The sequence below is a fragment of the Notechis scutatus genome, chromosome 5 (assembly GCF_049901735.1).
Source record: "Notechis scutatus isolate UNSWTSFEM ecotype Mainland chromosome 5, rNotScu1.2, whole genome shotgun sequence".
NCBI lineage: Eukaryota > Metazoa > Chordata > Lepidosauria > Squamata > Elapidae > Notechis > Notechis scutatus.
Genome location: NC_142013.1, coordinates 116,064,416 through 116,081,326, shown reverse-complemented (window position 1 = coordinate 116,081,326; position 16,911 = coordinate 116,064,416). Strand labels below are relative to the sequence as shown.

At 47.9% G+C, this 16,911-nt stretch overlaps 1 protein-coding gene across 2 annotated transcripts in view; it reads left to right on the top strand.

Moving 5' to 3' along the window:
- C5H10orf71 (chromosome 5 C10orf71 homolog) overlaps positions 1-6,546 on the top strand; it is a 31,602-nt gene extending 25,056 nt beyond the window's left edge. For both annotated transcript variants that reach the window (XM_026688541.2, XM_026688542.2), the window contains one exon: positions 117-6,546. In XM_026688541.2, the coding sequence (XP_026544326.2) occupies positions 252-4,472 (4,221 nt within the window). In that variant the 5' untranslated portion in view covers positions 117-251 and the 3' untranslated portion in view covers positions 4,473-6,546. The remainder of the gene's footprint in view (positions 1-116) is intronic.
- Positions 6,547-16,911: the final 10,365 nt, after the last annotated feature.

Genomic DNA, 16,911 nt, shown 5'->3' with positions numbered 1-16,911 from the left:
ATTCTAGAATATCAGATTAAATTGGGGATCAATGGGAAATTAAACAGAAAAGGTTTACGTGCAATTGAGTTATGTTCTAATACAATAATGTAAACTTATGTATGTTCCATTTGCAGGCTGTGCTTCCTTATGAGAAATGAATATAAAATTGCAGATTACTGAAGAAAAGTTAACCCCAAGTTGTGAAAAATGCTCAAGAAACAGTAGCTCCCGAAGTCAACCAGGCACTTCATTCATGACTCCTATGGACCATGCAGGGGAATAAGAAACAAGCAGATGGACAGAGTGACTCCTCCAGCATTGGAAGCCTGCTGGACGACACCGACAGAGAAGTGTGCAGCCTCACTGACCGAGCTTTCAAAAGTCTGTGCGTGGCTGAGCTCCAAACACCTTACACCGATGCAGATCCTGTAGGGCCACCCAACACCTCCCACCAGTTCTCTAGCAAATTCTTTCACGGCCCCTGGAATTATGCCCTCAAGAGAAACACCGACTTCCACAAGCAACTCCCAAAAACGGAGCATGCAACATTCCTACTTTCCAAAGCTTCTAACAACTCCAAAACTCATGAGGATGAAAAGTATTCTATAGTCAACCCAAGCATAAGAAGAAAGCTGGATTTGCCATTGTCCAATCTGCACAACTGTACACATATCTCAAAAGTGTCTTCTTTGATAAAGACCTTTGATAAGGTTGACAATCAGGTCTCCCTACTGATAGCCAGGCAGCCAGCAAACAATAGTTTGACCGAATGTCCATTAATATGTGGAGACAATATGGCCTTTTGGGGTGACAAAAGAATCTTAAACCTCCAAAAGGGGATCTCTGAACTTCCCGACCCGTGTCCAAGCAAAGCAAATCCAAGCGACAAACGCAAAGAACATAGCAAATTGGATCACCTGGTCTGTCGAAGCGTTCCTGCCTCTCAGCCTTCTCAGGCAAAGGTTTCAAATACACCCAAGTTCAGCATCTCGAACAAGATGGTGAAAACCAGAAGTGGGAAAGCGAAAGAAGTTGCCAGAAAAAGTAGCTTTCTCCACAGTGAAAACAGCGCTTTTGAGTCATGGAATGCACACCATAGAAGAATAATTGAAACGGGAGAGATGATGCTCACAGAGGGCAGCCTCGGATACTTCGAGGAAACACCTTTCTTTAAGGTGAAGCCTTGCATTTCTGAGCCGAAAGCAATAGGTGCCTTCATGCTAGAAGAAAGCTCCTCCGATGGCTCTTTGCCAAAGCCTCTCTCCAAAGCCTCCCTCTCTTCAGTGCCCCTGGCAGAGGTATATCTTCCTTCCCCGGCTGATGCAAAAACTACGGTTCCCCAACAGCTGTTACCCCAGGTCCTTGCACCTGTGTACGAGAGTCCTTCTCCAACCTCCCCGACATCTAGCATGCTTTTCCCACCAAGCGTGTCCCCCTCCGTTCCAGTGTCCAAGGCGCCAATCCCCCCATCACCTTTCCCTCTGCTCTCTTTCCCTCCAGAAGCAACCTTCCACCGCACAGATGCGCAGGGAATTCTGGTGCCACCCATTGCTGAACTAGCAGAGAAAACCACCAAGCCAGAATTTGCACTTAGGGTAGGAAATGGCGGCCCACCACCCTGGAGGAAACAAAAGACTACTCTTAGTAGAATGAAACTGGCAGAAGTCAGAGCAGCCAAAGTGTTAGAAATAAAAGATGCACCTGGGGTCACCCCTTTGGCCGAAACAGCTGCGGCTGAGTCACGAGTGATTTTGTCTGATCCTTCCTTTAGCATGTCAGCCCTCCTGACTCCGGTCCCACCCCTGAAGCCTAAGAATGAAGGGCCATCGGGAAACCGGCTACTGGTGGTGACTCCATTCATACTGGAAGCTGGAGCAACCAAAGAACCCGAGGAGAGGGCCTTTTATTCTCAGAATGATTACAAGTCTAAAGCGCCACGTTTACTATTTAACTTGAAAGACATCCGGAAACGTGTGAAAAGCACTTACAGCCCCTCCCCTCTCCTGAGAGCCCTGGAAGACAAAAACAAGATGAAAGAGCAGCTCCAACTGAACGCAACTGTTATGGCAACCAATGTATTGGATGATAGCCATAAAAAAATACTTGGCGGTACTGATAAAGTTAATATATTTGAACAAATGGGCTACGTTCAGGAAAAGGACAATTTCACCAGTATGAATGAGAATTTTATCAGCGATGAAGTACTGTTGAGCTTGTCTAAGTCGAGGGCAGGTATTTTAAAGTATCAAAATAAGAATCATTTGCAGCAAAGTGATTCTGTATACGCAGAGGACGTGGAGATGATTTCTGTGCATGAACACAATAAAACTCAACCTGCTGCTTCATCCAAACCTCACCTGACAGATGTGGCAGCCGTACACCAAGAGGACGTGCAGGAACATAAATATAAAAAGGTCACTTTGGGTCAAGATGCCGATGAAGCTTCTAAAAATCTATTTCATCCAGCTGAAGAAAACACAAGCAACCCTGAAACTCAGGCCTGCTCCTCAGCTGGAAATGACCCCAAGGACAAAAGAAGCGCCAGTTCTACTGAGCAATCTGTTGTTGTTACCACGGCCGAGCAACCATTTCAGGGGACGCCCCGTTCTCTAATGCAGCTTTTCCAGAAAGCCTGTCTCCAGGAGAGCCAGAGAAGGAAAAATGATGTGGATGGAAGAGAAGAGCAAAGCAGCAAAGAGAAAGCCAAGGAAAAAGATTTGCACGACCACCTTCTTAGCAACGGTGAGTCTGCTGTGGATGAAACCGGCAAGGAGAAGAACGAAAAGGAGGAACTCCCGCACGAGGAGAAGGAAGACGGCAGCTGGAAAAGCACAGACAGTGAAGCTGGAAGCAAGCCAGGAGAGCCCCTGACCCCGACTCCATCGAGTGTCTTGAAGCCCACTCTGTTCACCATAAAGGACAACACCTTTAAGTCGCCCCCCGTGACTAAGGCGATCAAGCTGCCTCTGCTCAGGTCCTTGTCCTGTGAGGAAGCCACTCCAAACGCCCAGGAGAACCCCAAGAATGCCGAGGAGGATGGGTTGGGGTCTCTCCAAGAGAGCAGGGGCTCTCAAGAGGCCAGCAAGAGTCGTCCAACAGCAAACCACAGCTTTAGTGAAGGATTGGATAATTTTCCTAGGGTGGCAGATTCTGAGGAAATGGATTGTTTATCAGTGTTTTCAGAGGAAGAATTAAAAAGCCCTGAGAAATTATCTATTTCCAAAGAGAAGGTCAGAATTAGGCAGCTGAGGTCCAGTTCTGCCATTCAGCCAAATCTAGACTTGGAAAGGGAGGAAAGGTCCCCTATAAGAGAAAGGATACATTATAGGAAGAACCGTGTCTTCACCAGACCAAGAGGAGGCCCTTGCGTTAAAAAAATAAGTCCAGAGGGAAAGTCCCCCATTGCAGCAGAGAACCACGCTTCTTCTCCTGTTTCCAGGGATGCCTTTGGATATCCACCATCTCTGTTGAGTGACTCAGCAGGTTCTGCCCTGCAAAGTCCCAGGTCAGATACTGTGGTGCCACCAGCTTCCATGGGTCCATTGCCAGATACAACTGCAAATGTCAACATATCGCAGACTGAAAAAGCAGCAGATTGTCCACTATACAAAGCAATAGGAAGTCTGGACAAACCTTCCAAAACACCCCAACTTGACCCAGAACGAACGAGTCAGCTCCCTGGAGATGCTGAAAGTCCTTTGGGGACAAATGAAAGACTCCAGCTGGTAAGTCAAATGGGAAGGACAACAGCCAAACCCCCAACGGTGCCACCCAAGACGGAAAAGGCATTACGGAGGGCAAAGAAGCTGGCAAGTAGGAGGAAAAAGATGGAAGCGCAACAGAAAAAGCTTCAGGATGAAACTCTAGCCCAGAATGAAGATGCTCCATCCCTGACCCCAGTCCAATCTCTGCAGTCTCTTGTCTGCCCCGGTTCTCCCTTGACTGCCCCAAAATGTGACCTGATAAAGCACCAACCTCCGCTCTCCGTAAGCCCCATGGCCTCTTTGCCGGCCACTCAGCGGAAGCTGCTCCAGGATCCGGATTCAGGGGAGTTCTTTATTGTAGACTTACCTCTTCGGTTAAAGATGTTTTATGACCCAGAAAGCGGTAGACATATCCAAGTGTCAGTTCCTTCCTCCCAAAGGGACTCGTCTCAGACACCCTCTTCAGAGATGTCCTTTTCCCCTTGTGCCTGGGCTCCCAGCTCTCTCCCACCCAGAGTGGCTTCTGTCCCGACCCTCCCGTCCTCCGCTCGGCTTTCTGAAAGGTTCACGAAGGCCCCGGGGTCGCTTTCAGATAAGCCTCTAGGGGCCGCCTGTCTGGGATCTTTTGAGGGTCCGCCCTGCCCAGACTCAGCTCTGCTTGATATTCACAGGCCAAATGTGGATGGGTCCCCCTCAAACTTTGAAAGGGATATGAGCGCCTCTGCTACTACGGAGAACGCTTCGACGGGTTCGGCCGAAGAGTTTGCGGTCGAAGGCCTATTGTGAGAGCCTTTGGGGTTTGCTATTGTTTTAGAAGAATTACTCTGCATACCTGAAAGCCCAAAAGGTTTTCCACTTGCACAGCAATTATAACAAAATAATATCACTTCTCGGCCTTTTTGCTAAGATCAACTGTAGAATAAGAAAACATAGTAATGCGAATTCACTTTTTTGTTTACTCTGAACAATTCTAATCTATTAATGACCTTTCTGTACATTTGATGTACAACACAGAAATACTTCAACTTGACCGCCTGAGGGTTGGGTTGGAGCAACCTGAATTCATACCTCACGACTCAGTTATTCATGATCAAAAACATAATTCTGAGTTCAGACATCAGGTTTTATATGATTTGAAGAGAAACTGGAGTATAACATCAGGTTTTGAAACTGAGTAATTGAATTATATTTGGTTAATATATTTGAAGTGAAATATGTCCACATTTCACATTTCTGTTTTCCATTGCTTGTTATGTTGGCAACACAGTGGTGAAGAAAAACTAGCATGTTTTTTTTTAAATGTGTACATTTGCAAAACTACTCAAAAAAAGGTAAAGGCCAGGCCAGGCCTGGATCTAGCTACCTTCTGTTGCCCTCACTCTTGAGTGGCCAGGGATCAGCCATCCAGGAGGACCCCGGCTGGTCAGCCTCTGCTGGTGAAGCTGGACATGAAGGAAGGGGAGCAGAGGGGGGCTACAGGGAGCCATGGTTCCCTCACTAGCCTTCTGGTGGCCATCGACAAAAATCAGCTGTGAGGTTTCTGGCTGTTTTAAGATAGGAAATTCACAGCTTGTATTCTATCACCTTAAAATAGACTTTATGCCAATAAAACCCACAAATTGTACTATGTCACTTTAATATAGACTTCATGGAAACTCACATACATATATGGGCATGGGAAAATTATAGAACTGCCCATTTTATATCCCTGTCTTGTGAACTGGACCTTAAGTTTTTTCCTCCAAAGAATCCCCTTCTTCCCCAAACCTCTAAAGATTGAGGACCCGTTCGTTTTCTGCCAGATGGAAAGAAGACGGGAGAATATGGATCTCTTCCCTCCTCCTCCTCGCCCTCTGTCCTTGTTTAACTTCTTTATATAGTCAACCAGCTTAAATTTCCCCCAAAGTTGGAGGTAAGATAGCAGACAGGACTGGAGGGCTGAAAGTCCCCATCGAACTTCTACCCCATCCCTGCGTTTGCTCTCCTTCCTTTACCTGGATCAGGAAATCCCCTCCTGCAGTTGGGCTGCAGTGTCCCTTTGGGTGGGTGGGTGGGTGGGGAGTGGGCGGAGCGGGGCAGGTCACGACACTGAGCTCCACATTATAAGGATTCAGAGCGTCCGTTAATCGCTGGCCACATTTCTGGGATGTTTTGCCTTCAAACAACAGAAATGCTGGGTTGAAACAAATAACGGCTTTTCTGGTGTTGGCTGTCACAGTGAAAGTCCCGTTTGTAACTATGCAAGCATTTATTTCCTGTAGGAGATTCCTCAGGTAGAGAAATCAAGATATCCTCAAATGTTATGCCAGTTTACTTATACGCCTAATTGAAATAGTTAGCATTCTCCAAAGTGGTTTCTCGGACTGAAATATGCTTGAATCTTATCAGCCGCATGCTGTCGTTCAAGAGCTTGGGAGTAAGGGAGGATCAACGGTACAAAAGCTGCTGTTTTCCTTCTATTGTTTGAAAGAAGAACATCCAGTTGGTCCCCCACGAAGCAAAGCTCTAGATGATTCTTTTGAATCTCTCTTACCTGTAAAAAGCATTAAGTTGTGAGAGCTCCGTGTGTGCACCTGGGTCTTATTTTAAGCCATGTTTTCAGTCACCACCATGCAGAGTTTTAGGAGGGAGGCAGGGCAAAAGGGCACAGCTGGTCTCAAAAAGGCATCGTAGCCTCCGATGGGAGAACGGGGAGCCTGCAGACAGATCAGCCGGGACTTCTCACACACGGAGCCGTGTTGCATTCAGTCGTCCGCCTTTTTTCTCCACTAATCTTGCCTGGTGAGAAACTCTTGGATTTCAAAAGCTTGCAAATTTGATACACTTCAATAAGCCAAATAAAAGTATTGCCTCCATGGAATTTGGATTTTTATTTCTCAGGCCCAATATGGCTACTACTTTTTAAAAATATTATTAAAGCATATTTTATTTTTAAGAGTTTTATCATTTACGGAAATAGGGCAAAATAGACTTTAAACTGAAGGTGCAGAACTGATGCAGGTAATATTTAGGCTGCATCTGGCTGAGGCGGAAGAAGATGGAGACGGTGACCCCATAAGGCAGGATGGGGCGTTCCCACCTCCGCTGCCACCACTATCACTGCGTTTAATTTGTTGGTCTTCCTGAAGTAGCCAGGGGTAGGGGTAAAGGTTTCCCCTGTCCAATTGTGTCAGCTCCAGGGCTCATTTCCATTTTTTCATTGAGGGAACAAGTGTTATCCAAAGACCATTTCCATGGTCACGTGATCAGCTCTATGCCAAAGGCCGGCGGAACACGGTTACCTTCCCACTGAAGTGGTACCTATTTATCTACTCACGTTTGCATGCTTTCACGTTATCTCCCATTATCGGAGTGAAGACAAGCCGGTGCAGAGATTAAGGCTAGAAACCAGCAGAGTGGTGGCTTAAGGGGAAAAACCTACCCCTCTGTCTACCAGTCTTGGTATGCAGTGCCCTATAGCCCATTCTGAGGGGAGGAGTTGAAACCATTTATGTCCAGATTGTAAGGTAAGATCTGTAAGATCTCTTCTCAGCCCTCCTTCTGACCTGTGCAATAAAATATATAGGTCTTCTATGGAAGGCAGGCTTTCCTTTAAATTTCATTTCATTTAAAATTATTAAAAATAATTTTAGTAAATTAGCATATCCTTTGTCAAACCTAGCTAAAAAGCAGTTCAGATAAAGCTATATGATTGCCAATATACATTTGAAATCTTGAAAAAATGTTCCAGTTTTAAATGCATTCCGAAATCTGGGAATATCTTCTCCTTTTGAAACGATCAGGATTAGGAATAACTTTAGGTCCAGGGTAGTCTAGTAACTGAGTTTCAACCTGTTTCAAACCCGTTTTAGTTATTTAATAAAAGTCAGTCTGTTCTAAGTTAGCCAGCGTCTGTGCTATTCTGTACCTTCCCCATATTCCATCCGGTTATGTTATGTTAGAGACTTAAAGAATGTCTCAACTCACCAAGGTGTGTAGCAGAACCAATTAAAGGCAGGGAAACACAGCAAGGTGAACATACGATAGTGCCAGGGGTGGGATTCTACCGGTTCGGACCGGTCTATACAACCGGTTGTTACGATTCTGTGCAGTTCGGAGATCCAGCAAATTGTGGCCCTGGCTGGCCCCTCCCATTCCCGCCCAGTCAGTCCTTATTGCACATGCGCAACATCACGCGCATGCCTGACATTGCTGACTGCATTCTCCCCTGCCCAGTCACTCCTGGAGGTTTTCCTTCCCTCCCGACCATCCGCTGTTCCTGTGATCAGCTCTGCCGGGATCCCCCCTTGCTGTTCTACTGCTTCACCCAGGAAGCTTCCCCGAGGCCCAGGAGGCAAAAAAAAAAAAAAAAGGAGTGCGGGCGGGTGCCTGCAAAAAAAAGCCACACCCACCCAGTCACATGGCCACTCCCACCTAGCCACGCCCACAGAACCAGTAGTGAAAATATTTGCATCCCATCCCTGGATAGTGCCATTGATAAATCCTTATTATAATCTGAAATTATAATTTAATGTTATACATAAAATAATAAACTAAATTTACCCAGCGCATTAACCCAAAATCTGATCTGCTCAATTTAGTGGGATCTCTGAAACAGGGAAGTTATGGCTTACCGTGTTGTTTAACTCCAGCCAATTGTGATTTGCTCTTTAAACCACGGTTAGCCAAGCTGATGTGAACTGTGCCCTGGTGTGGCATCCCTTCTGGAGGGCAGAGCGGAGGGCCGGAGGGCCTGGGGGGGGGGCTGCTGCCTGCTGTCTTTATCTGCAGCCTTACAGGCAGGACCCCCATTGATCCTTGGGCTACAGCCGCATTTAAGAGAGGAAATCTCTGGTGGGAGTAATTCACAGGCAGAAGGAATAACAGGGAAACTGGTTCAGATGACAAAGCAAATCTAACTTAATTAGAAAAGAAAGTTAGGCGTATGGAACCGACAATTAAATCTGTGAATTCCCATCTGTACCTGTTGGGAGCACCGGGTCAAACTGCATGTTGCATGACAGGCTGCCGACTGGAGCCCTCTGGGTGAGGCCTTTGCTCTCTTGCTGCGAGTTCAAGGTCTTGCTCCATCTTCAGGGTGGAGGTGAAAAAGCCCCTCCCGTTGGCAAGCTTGCTCCCCCGCCCACCAGGTCTATTATCCAGCTGCAGGTTGAACATTTAAGTCCTGAGAGCTTCTGACTTCAGGCATTGATTGTATCTAATTCCAGCACCAGCACAGACTGAGTACAGTCATAATACGACTCAAACACTTTTTGAATCCTGGACTTATTAATTTATTAATGAGAAGAGAGAGAGAGAGAGAACACTCAGATCATGAAATCAGAAGAAATAAATAAATAGAATTGAGTGCATCATTTGCACATTAAATAAGTCAAATTCCCGTGTCTGATGCTGACAAGCCAAGAGGATTGCGATAGCCGAAACCTTGAACCCAAAGGGTTCCTGTACTACAATCTCACGTCTTCATATTAATAAATTAGTCCTCTTTCTTCTTCAGAAAGCTGAAGCCGGTCGCAGGGCAGACTTTTTGCCAGAAGCCGGTTGTTGGGGACGATTGGGTGTGTTCTTAGGCCTTCAGTACAGGTGCAGAGGTTTGGGTATCTCTGCCAGAAAGTACCTGAAAGGCAACCGTTTTTAGCTAGGACCAACCTGATGGCAATTCAACTGATTCCTGTTTTTTGTAATTGTCACACCCCCACAAACATGCAAACATACAAACACGGCTTAGCTTGGTCACAGACAAGATTTCTTCAGTTAATGTTTCTAGGATCCCACAGAGGAAAGATGGAAAATAAATCACTGACGGGGATCTTGGAGAATTGGTGTCAATGATAGCAAACAGCCCAAGACTGGGGGAATCAATTTGAAGCAGGAAATCCACTCAGGCAGAGGGAAGATTTTCCAACTCGCCTTCTTAGATTAATAGTTTGTCAGAACACGGAAACTCAAATACGCCTTGTATCCATTTGCCCTCAGTGTCTCTCCTCTCTTTGCAAAACCTCTCCGTCACAGGCACGCTGCCAAGTTCTGCACGAGGCCCATCAGTTACGTGGTCTCGGTCAGTGGTGTCTTTAGGATATTACATTGGAGCAGCTCTGAAGGACTGTGGCAGACAGCTGTGTCTATGCACGCACTCACTCACTCACTCACTCACACACCCCTACCTATATGAAATCATCCAGGCCAAGGAGACACGGAGAGAAAAACAGACTTACAAATAATAGAGGATTGTCTTTGGAGTCCTTTTTTTCCCCAGAATGTCCTTTTTTTTATTAAAGCAACAGAAAATCCATCATGCGGAGTATTTCCTATTATTATACAGCGAATCTGCCAGGCAGCTTCTCCAGCTACTCCAGGCAGACTTTGTGATGGCCTCCAGTTTTGCACAGTCACTAGAGTGTCGCACCATGAATTATTAAATCAGTGCTTCGTGGTAATACATAATTTCTTATCAATTATTCATGCTAATGTGTGTGTAGTTTACTTAATTGTGTTATTGACGATCAAAAGTAATTTCCTGAAAATCCTCAAGGACAGAAAATTTAATCAGCATAACTACTTTTCAGATGCAATGCTGTTAAGTGTTCTTAATTTGCTCAACAGTTCACTTATTTATGTACCTTTCTGGTGGAAAAATGAGTTTAATCAAACCATTAGAATGAAGAGATAGTATATGTAATGGGCAAATTCACCTGAGTGATCAGTAATTATGTTGCAATGGAAGTGAAATTGCTTCTATCTGGCAAACCCTTTTGATGGCAGAACTTTTGGAAAGAAAGAGGATAAAAACCAAGCATCTCGCGGTGGTGATGGGATGATGGTGGAAAGAGGCCGGGTTCCTGTTCTTCCCGGACGGTTCACGCAGCTTCGTTGTCAGGAAGAGCTGCTCTCGTTGCTCTTCAGATAAATGCACCATGATGGCTGGAGGTGAAGAGGAGCCGGATGCCTGGATGCAGGCTAATGCAGGGACCGGGTGGGAAGCTGTGTTTTCTGCCTCTTCTCTTTGTGGAATCGAAGAGATGAACAGAAAGGTCCACCTGTATCAAGTGCACCGAGAAACAAATAACCCTTTTGTAGTTGGGGGATGGGGGGAGGGGGGGGGAGATAGGTGGCCCCATCCTCTGGAAAAAGACAGCACTGCAGGGTTGTTGGCCATCGTTCTAAAGGAGACAGGTCAGAATGGCGCTTCTGCCTTTGGGCCAGAGAAATGCTCTATGCACATGGTCAGTACATATTTGGTGCATGGGTTGGTACATATTCGGCACTCTTCGGGTCACCAAGCTATTTGAGGAATACGGGTATCCTGTCAGTTGGTAAAACATCTCCATTATTTATAGAGTCTCTTCATCTCTGGTTTATCTATTCAGGGCTACAATTCATTCCACATGTGAAAGATGCCCCCAATAAGACACACTTCTGCTTCTTGTAAACTGCCATGGGGATTAGAAGGGTGCTAACTGTACTTGCGATGGAGAGCTAAGAGGCGAAGCCACCATAAGGGTTGCACTCTGTACATGTTGTACTCTGACAATAAAGGTAGTAATAAAAGTGAGCGCGACACCACCAGATGGTTGCCAGGGCAGAAGAAGAGAAGGCAGCCTTCACATTAATGGACAATTCCTACAAAGAAGGGGCGTGTGTGTGTGTGTGTGTGTGTGTGTAAGCACAACTGGTTTCAGAAGACATCCAGAGAGGAATTAGGACAAGGCAGGAACTGGATCTGGAAAAACTGCTGCACCACCACAGTGTCTAATCAATTACCATCATAATTACTTCCACCTTTGGTTGGAAGTGATCGTTCCGGTGGCTTTTCTTCCTCCTGCTTGGAAGACAAGGAGGAGGATGTTCTCTTACGCCTCTCGATGTGATCCGGAGGCAAGTCTAGAGATGTTAGTGTGAAATTTACAGTTTGCTGCAGCAAGAGTCAGACTGAATTGAAAAAGGGATTCCTGACATGGGAAGTACACAAAGGGAACAAAGCAATCCCTCTTCATCAAAGAGGGGATCTGAGAACTGATTCATTGGCAAAACAACTTTTGGTTGTAATCCTATAGACGTTTATCTGGAAGGAAACTCCACCGAATTCAGTGAAACTTATTTCTGGAAATACATCTACAGAATTGTACTGCCAATGATCCAAAATTAGATATAATTTACATTCTGGCCTAAGCTGTTTGTTTTTCTAAATGTGCAAACTTAAAAAAGGCCCCTCTACTCATGAAACCTTTCAAAAAGATTACACTATAAATGTAAGGGCTGGGGTCATTACCCAAACGCTCCTTGGCCGGACACTTCCTAGATGCCACCGCTGATGCCCTGGTGGTTCTAATGAAAGCATCTCTGATCCCTCTCATGCAGACTCAGTGCGGTCCCTCCCTCCTGGGCACAGACAGTAATTCAGTATCATCGGTACAATAAGGCTGAGCCTATTAGCAGGTACGTGACCACTGCCCAAGTGCCCGGGTCAATCAGCACCTCCAGGCCTCCTGAACCAGGCTTAGCATGGTCTCATCGCCTCAGGTTCTGCCATCTGAGATGCCAGCAGGTTTTTATGCAGTTTTTCTTAACGAAGGAAGGGGCGCTATGTGTACAGGAGGCGTTGGGAGGCGTCCTTCCATTTTCCACCACAGGGAAGGTCCCCTCATCGAAATCCTCTTTCAACCGAGTTGCTAATGGCAGAAGGAAACCCGAGGGAAGGGAAGCAGAGGGCCAAAACAAGTGTGAGCGCCTGCATCTTGCTAATTTGCAGCAACTGAGTCTTCTCCCAGGTACAGAACAGCCCAAGGAGTTGGACTTCAGTTTGGTTCTGGAGGGCGTGAGGGGTCCCCGTGGAGTGGAAGGCGGGCTCTCAAACGCTCTCCTCGCTCTCCTTGTGCTCCATGGTCACGGGGGGCTTGTTGTCCAAGGCATTCTCGGAGGCCGACTTCGCCCCAGGGGCCGGGCTAGGGCTGCCGGAGGCCAGAAGGTTGGCTGACTGTAGGAGGGCTTCTGAGTGCTCCCGTGCCTTCATGCGCAGGGCTGCCACACTAGCCGTGCGGTTGCTCTGACAGCCGTACGTGGGGAGGAAGGAGAGGCCCATGTGGTCAGGGACGCAGCAGGAGCACAGAGGGCTACCTGGGGGAGAGAAAAAGGTGAACAGACAAAACCACCGAAGGACCACAAGCCGGAGAGAGCCAGAGCGGACTCCACCCGTAGCACTCGTCTCAGCTCTACGAGCCAGAAGCAGCAGCACAACCTGGCCCAGTTCAGAGGCCATTTCAGATAGAGGAGCCCCAGTCTGACAGAAACCGTGGCTCCAGTCGAGTGGGAGATACTTGCAAAGCAGGGCCAGGATCCCCAGCTGCCAAGGACACTTTGGGCCGTTTCCCTTAGACCACGGACTGTCCGGCAGGATCCGTAAGGTCTGCATTACAGCTGCCCTGGGAATTTGCTCCTTTGCCCCCGTGGCCCAGCTACAATCATCAGGCAACACCGGGCAGTAGGGCATTCACACTCAGACCTTTACCTAAAATAAGGCAGGCCTTACTGGCCACGCAATCTGGCTCAACCCGGGGTTTTTCCCCCTTCGTGCTGGATGCAGGGATCTGAAAGCCCACTTGCTCATTGGCTACAGATTAAGACAAGGGAAGCAAGGGGCTAACCTGTCCAGAAACAGTTAGGAAATGTTAAAAGGGGGGAAATGTTAATTTAAAATAAAAAACAACCAGTATTCATAATAAACCTTTCATTCCTGAGTCCAAGATCTCTCCACTGAATTTCATTAGGACAGAAGTAAATAGTAAGAAGTAAGTAAGTTAATGTCTCACCATAAGGAGAAATTTCTGAATGGTGAGAGCAATCAACCAGTGGAACAACTTGCCTCCAGAAGTTAATGGGTGCTTCCAGGGGTAGGATTCAACCGGTGTTACCACTGGTTCGGTGACTTATGTTTTGTGTGCACTGCACACTTCACGTGCGTGTAAAAAGCCTTAAGCTGTGCCACTAGGACAGCTGGAAAGTGCAGCGTGCGGGTGTACAGCATTTGAAAAGCCTCTTTTTTCCTGCTTTTTCAACCTCAGCTCTGCCATACAAAGTAGCTGAAGTTGAAAAAGCAGGAAATAAAGGACAGGTAAGACCCTGGGCGGGCGGGGGGGCCAAACACCAGCAAACACAGAACCGGCTTGGTGTCTGCTGCTCTTCAGAGCTACCAGTTCTATAGAGCCAGGCAGAACCAGTAGCATCCCCCCCCCCCCCGGGTGCCCCATCACTGGAGGCTTTCAAACAGAGACTGGGCAGCTCCTGCTCAAGCAGAGGGTGGACTAGAAGACCTCCCAGGTCCCTTCCAACTCTGTTATTCTATGTTCTATGTTCTGAGTTGCTGCTTCAGCTCCCCAACTCTCCAGTTTCTACAGGGGTAGCCAAAGGGCAGGAAGGGGAGTGACTTGCACGAGATCCCTAGATCTCTAGTGATCTGCCACCATGGATCACTAGGGCCCTGGTGGTGCAGAGGTTAGAGTGCAGTTCTGCAGGCTACTTCTGCTGATCACCAGCTGCCAGCAGTTGGGCCGTTCGGGTCTCCCCAGACTCCAGGTTGATTCAGCCTCCTGTCCTTCCGAGGTGGGTAAAATGAGGAGCTAGATTGTTGGGGGGGGCAAGAGCCTGACTCTGTAAACCATTTGGGGAGCGCTGGAAACCATGGTGAAGCAGCCTATAAGTCTAAAGTGCTATTGCTGTTGCTAACCCCCCCCCGCCAGTGCAGAAGGCCAGAGGGAGAGGATGGCAGTCCAAATGTTCATTTAACGTTTCGTTTGCTCTCTGAATAGAGAAACAGGTGAATTATGCCTCCGACTGGCCTAATGCATGTATTTTACTTTAAAACAACTTACATAAATAAACCATTGGAAAAGGGAGGGCTGACATTTCTATCCCCTGAGGAAGCATTACCACCAGGCACCAACCGCATGAAGATGGTAAATGAATATATATATATATATTTCATTTACCATATACACGGTACCTATAAACACCGCTGTCCCCTGAGATAAGAGGGGCTGTCCTGAAGGCTTCATGGAAGCATCAGCACGTGGCGAGCTGTGGTCTCTTCTAGCAATAACTTCTTCGCTTTGATGTAGACCTGAGGATCCCTTGATAGACATTTGTACCCATTACGGTGGAGCCCATAAATCTTGCTGGGTGAATTTAAAGCCCCTTTGTGGAGGGGGGGGCACGTGAGTTTTAAGGAGGCCTCAGAAAAACATTTCCAGAGTCCCCAAGAGAGAATCCCCAAGACGAGGAGTCTCGTCTGTCACGGACTCTGAGGGACACAAAAGCTTTTGGCTCTCTGGAGAAGAGCAGCAGCTCAGACTCCCCCCCCCCCCCCACCCCCCTGGGGGAGGCTCCACGAAGGGAAGGCCAACACGGGTTGTGGCCAATTTCATGCCCAGAGGCCCCTTGGCCTTCAGCCCCCACCTCCCTTTCGGCACTGACCGAGGGGGCCCTTCGGCTGGGGAACAAAGTCAACCTCCAACCTTGGGAAAGGGTCTCAAGCCAAAGGCTTTGGCCTGGTCCCTCGCTCAGATTAGCCCCCGGATAAGATTAAGTCACCCCAAAACACAGGCAACTTCAAAAGAGGCAACTTCTCCTGCAGCTTCACTGCGGGGTGCCGAAAGACCCCCTTCCACAACTTCCGGTCTCGGAAGGGCTGATCCTGGAGCTTTTCAGGGTCTCTTTTCCTGTCCCTCAGGAGCCCCTTGAGTCCCTGTCGGCAGACTAGTCTTGGCTAAATCAAAGGTGAAGCTCATGCAGCCGAGCACTAAATCCAGAGGGAGAAGAACTCTATGGCCCTCTCCCTCCCTCCCTCCCTCCCTCCCTCTCTCTGCTGGGGTGCTTTACGGATAGTTTAGCCTGGGCGTTCCTGCGGATTACAAGGGCGGGGGTGAAGGTCCAGTTTTCTGGGTGTGGCGTCAAGGTATGCGCCGGGAGGGGGGGGCATGGCTGCCCTCCGTCTTGCTTTGAAGGAAGGGGGAAAGCGGCCTTTGGTGCAGCCCAGGGATTCAAAAGTCAAGACGGCGGTCACAACTGTGCAACTGAGGCTCCTGCTCCAGGTACAAAGGGGCGGGGCTTCAATCACCAGGTTGTGGCTGCCATCCTGACCCCAAAGTGCTTTTTCCAAAGGGCAACTGGATTTCCGTGAGGGTTTCCCCCCCCCCCCTTTGAAAGCATCCTGCTTCTCATCCAAGAAGCGACACACCTGCTAGCTGCAAATCCTCAAGTGTGAAATGGGAAAAGGGCACACGGGCCCCTGGGGCGTCTGAGCGGCCATCACGGAGGAAAATGGGTGCTGGGTCGGTCTGAGTTTGGGAATCAGCCTCCACGGTTCTGTGGCTTCCAAGAAGGAGCATCCTTGAGCTGCCCTCCCGGCCCAGCCCTTGCACTGAGCCATGGCTCGCTCCCCTGGGAGAGCCTGTCGGGGTGGGGGTGGGGGGGGCTGGAGGGCAGCAAAGCAGAAAGTCTCCCCCCCGCCATCTTCAAAACAATGGGGAAGACTCTGGTGGGGGGGCTCAGCCGTGGATCTGTGGGCCTCTGTCCTTTGCCTCCTGCTGGAAAAGAACGGCACATACTGGACAGGGGATTGGCCATTATTTTAATTTCCCACTGTTGATCAGCAAAATCAAGGGTCCTTTTCTATGAGCTAGCCCAGCAAACTTTTGTATTAATGCACAAACACTCTTGGGACTAAATGCTCTTGTAACTGCAGATTTTGTGTCTAGTTGCACATTTAATAAAAAAAAGACCTGTTAATACCGTCCGAGAAAGAGCCTTCTGGAGATTCTGGGGCCTGAGTGGCACAAACCAGATCAACTCAGACAGACAGACTGGATCTTCAGCAATCAGAGTATTTAGGATCTTTTATCTGAATCTTGACTTAAATGACAAACTGGATGCATGAAAAAAAGGAAGTTTAACCGCGGCCAGCCCAAAGGAGACCAGCAAGAACAACAGAATAATTCCTGAGGTCTAGATGCTCTCTGGATGTCCTCTAGGCGTTGAGGCAAAAGGCGAGGAGGGGTTGCTTACCTTCCTCACCTAACCCCCGAAGGTCACGCTCTCTCTCCCCCCCATCGTGGGCTGCTTCCTGATGCCTCTGATTGCACCTCTGCTTGGTTCCACTTCCATCAGAGGTAGGTTGGCTAAGGTGGACTTTCTTTTCTTTTCATCAATGCATTTAAATTCTTTAACCGGCTTG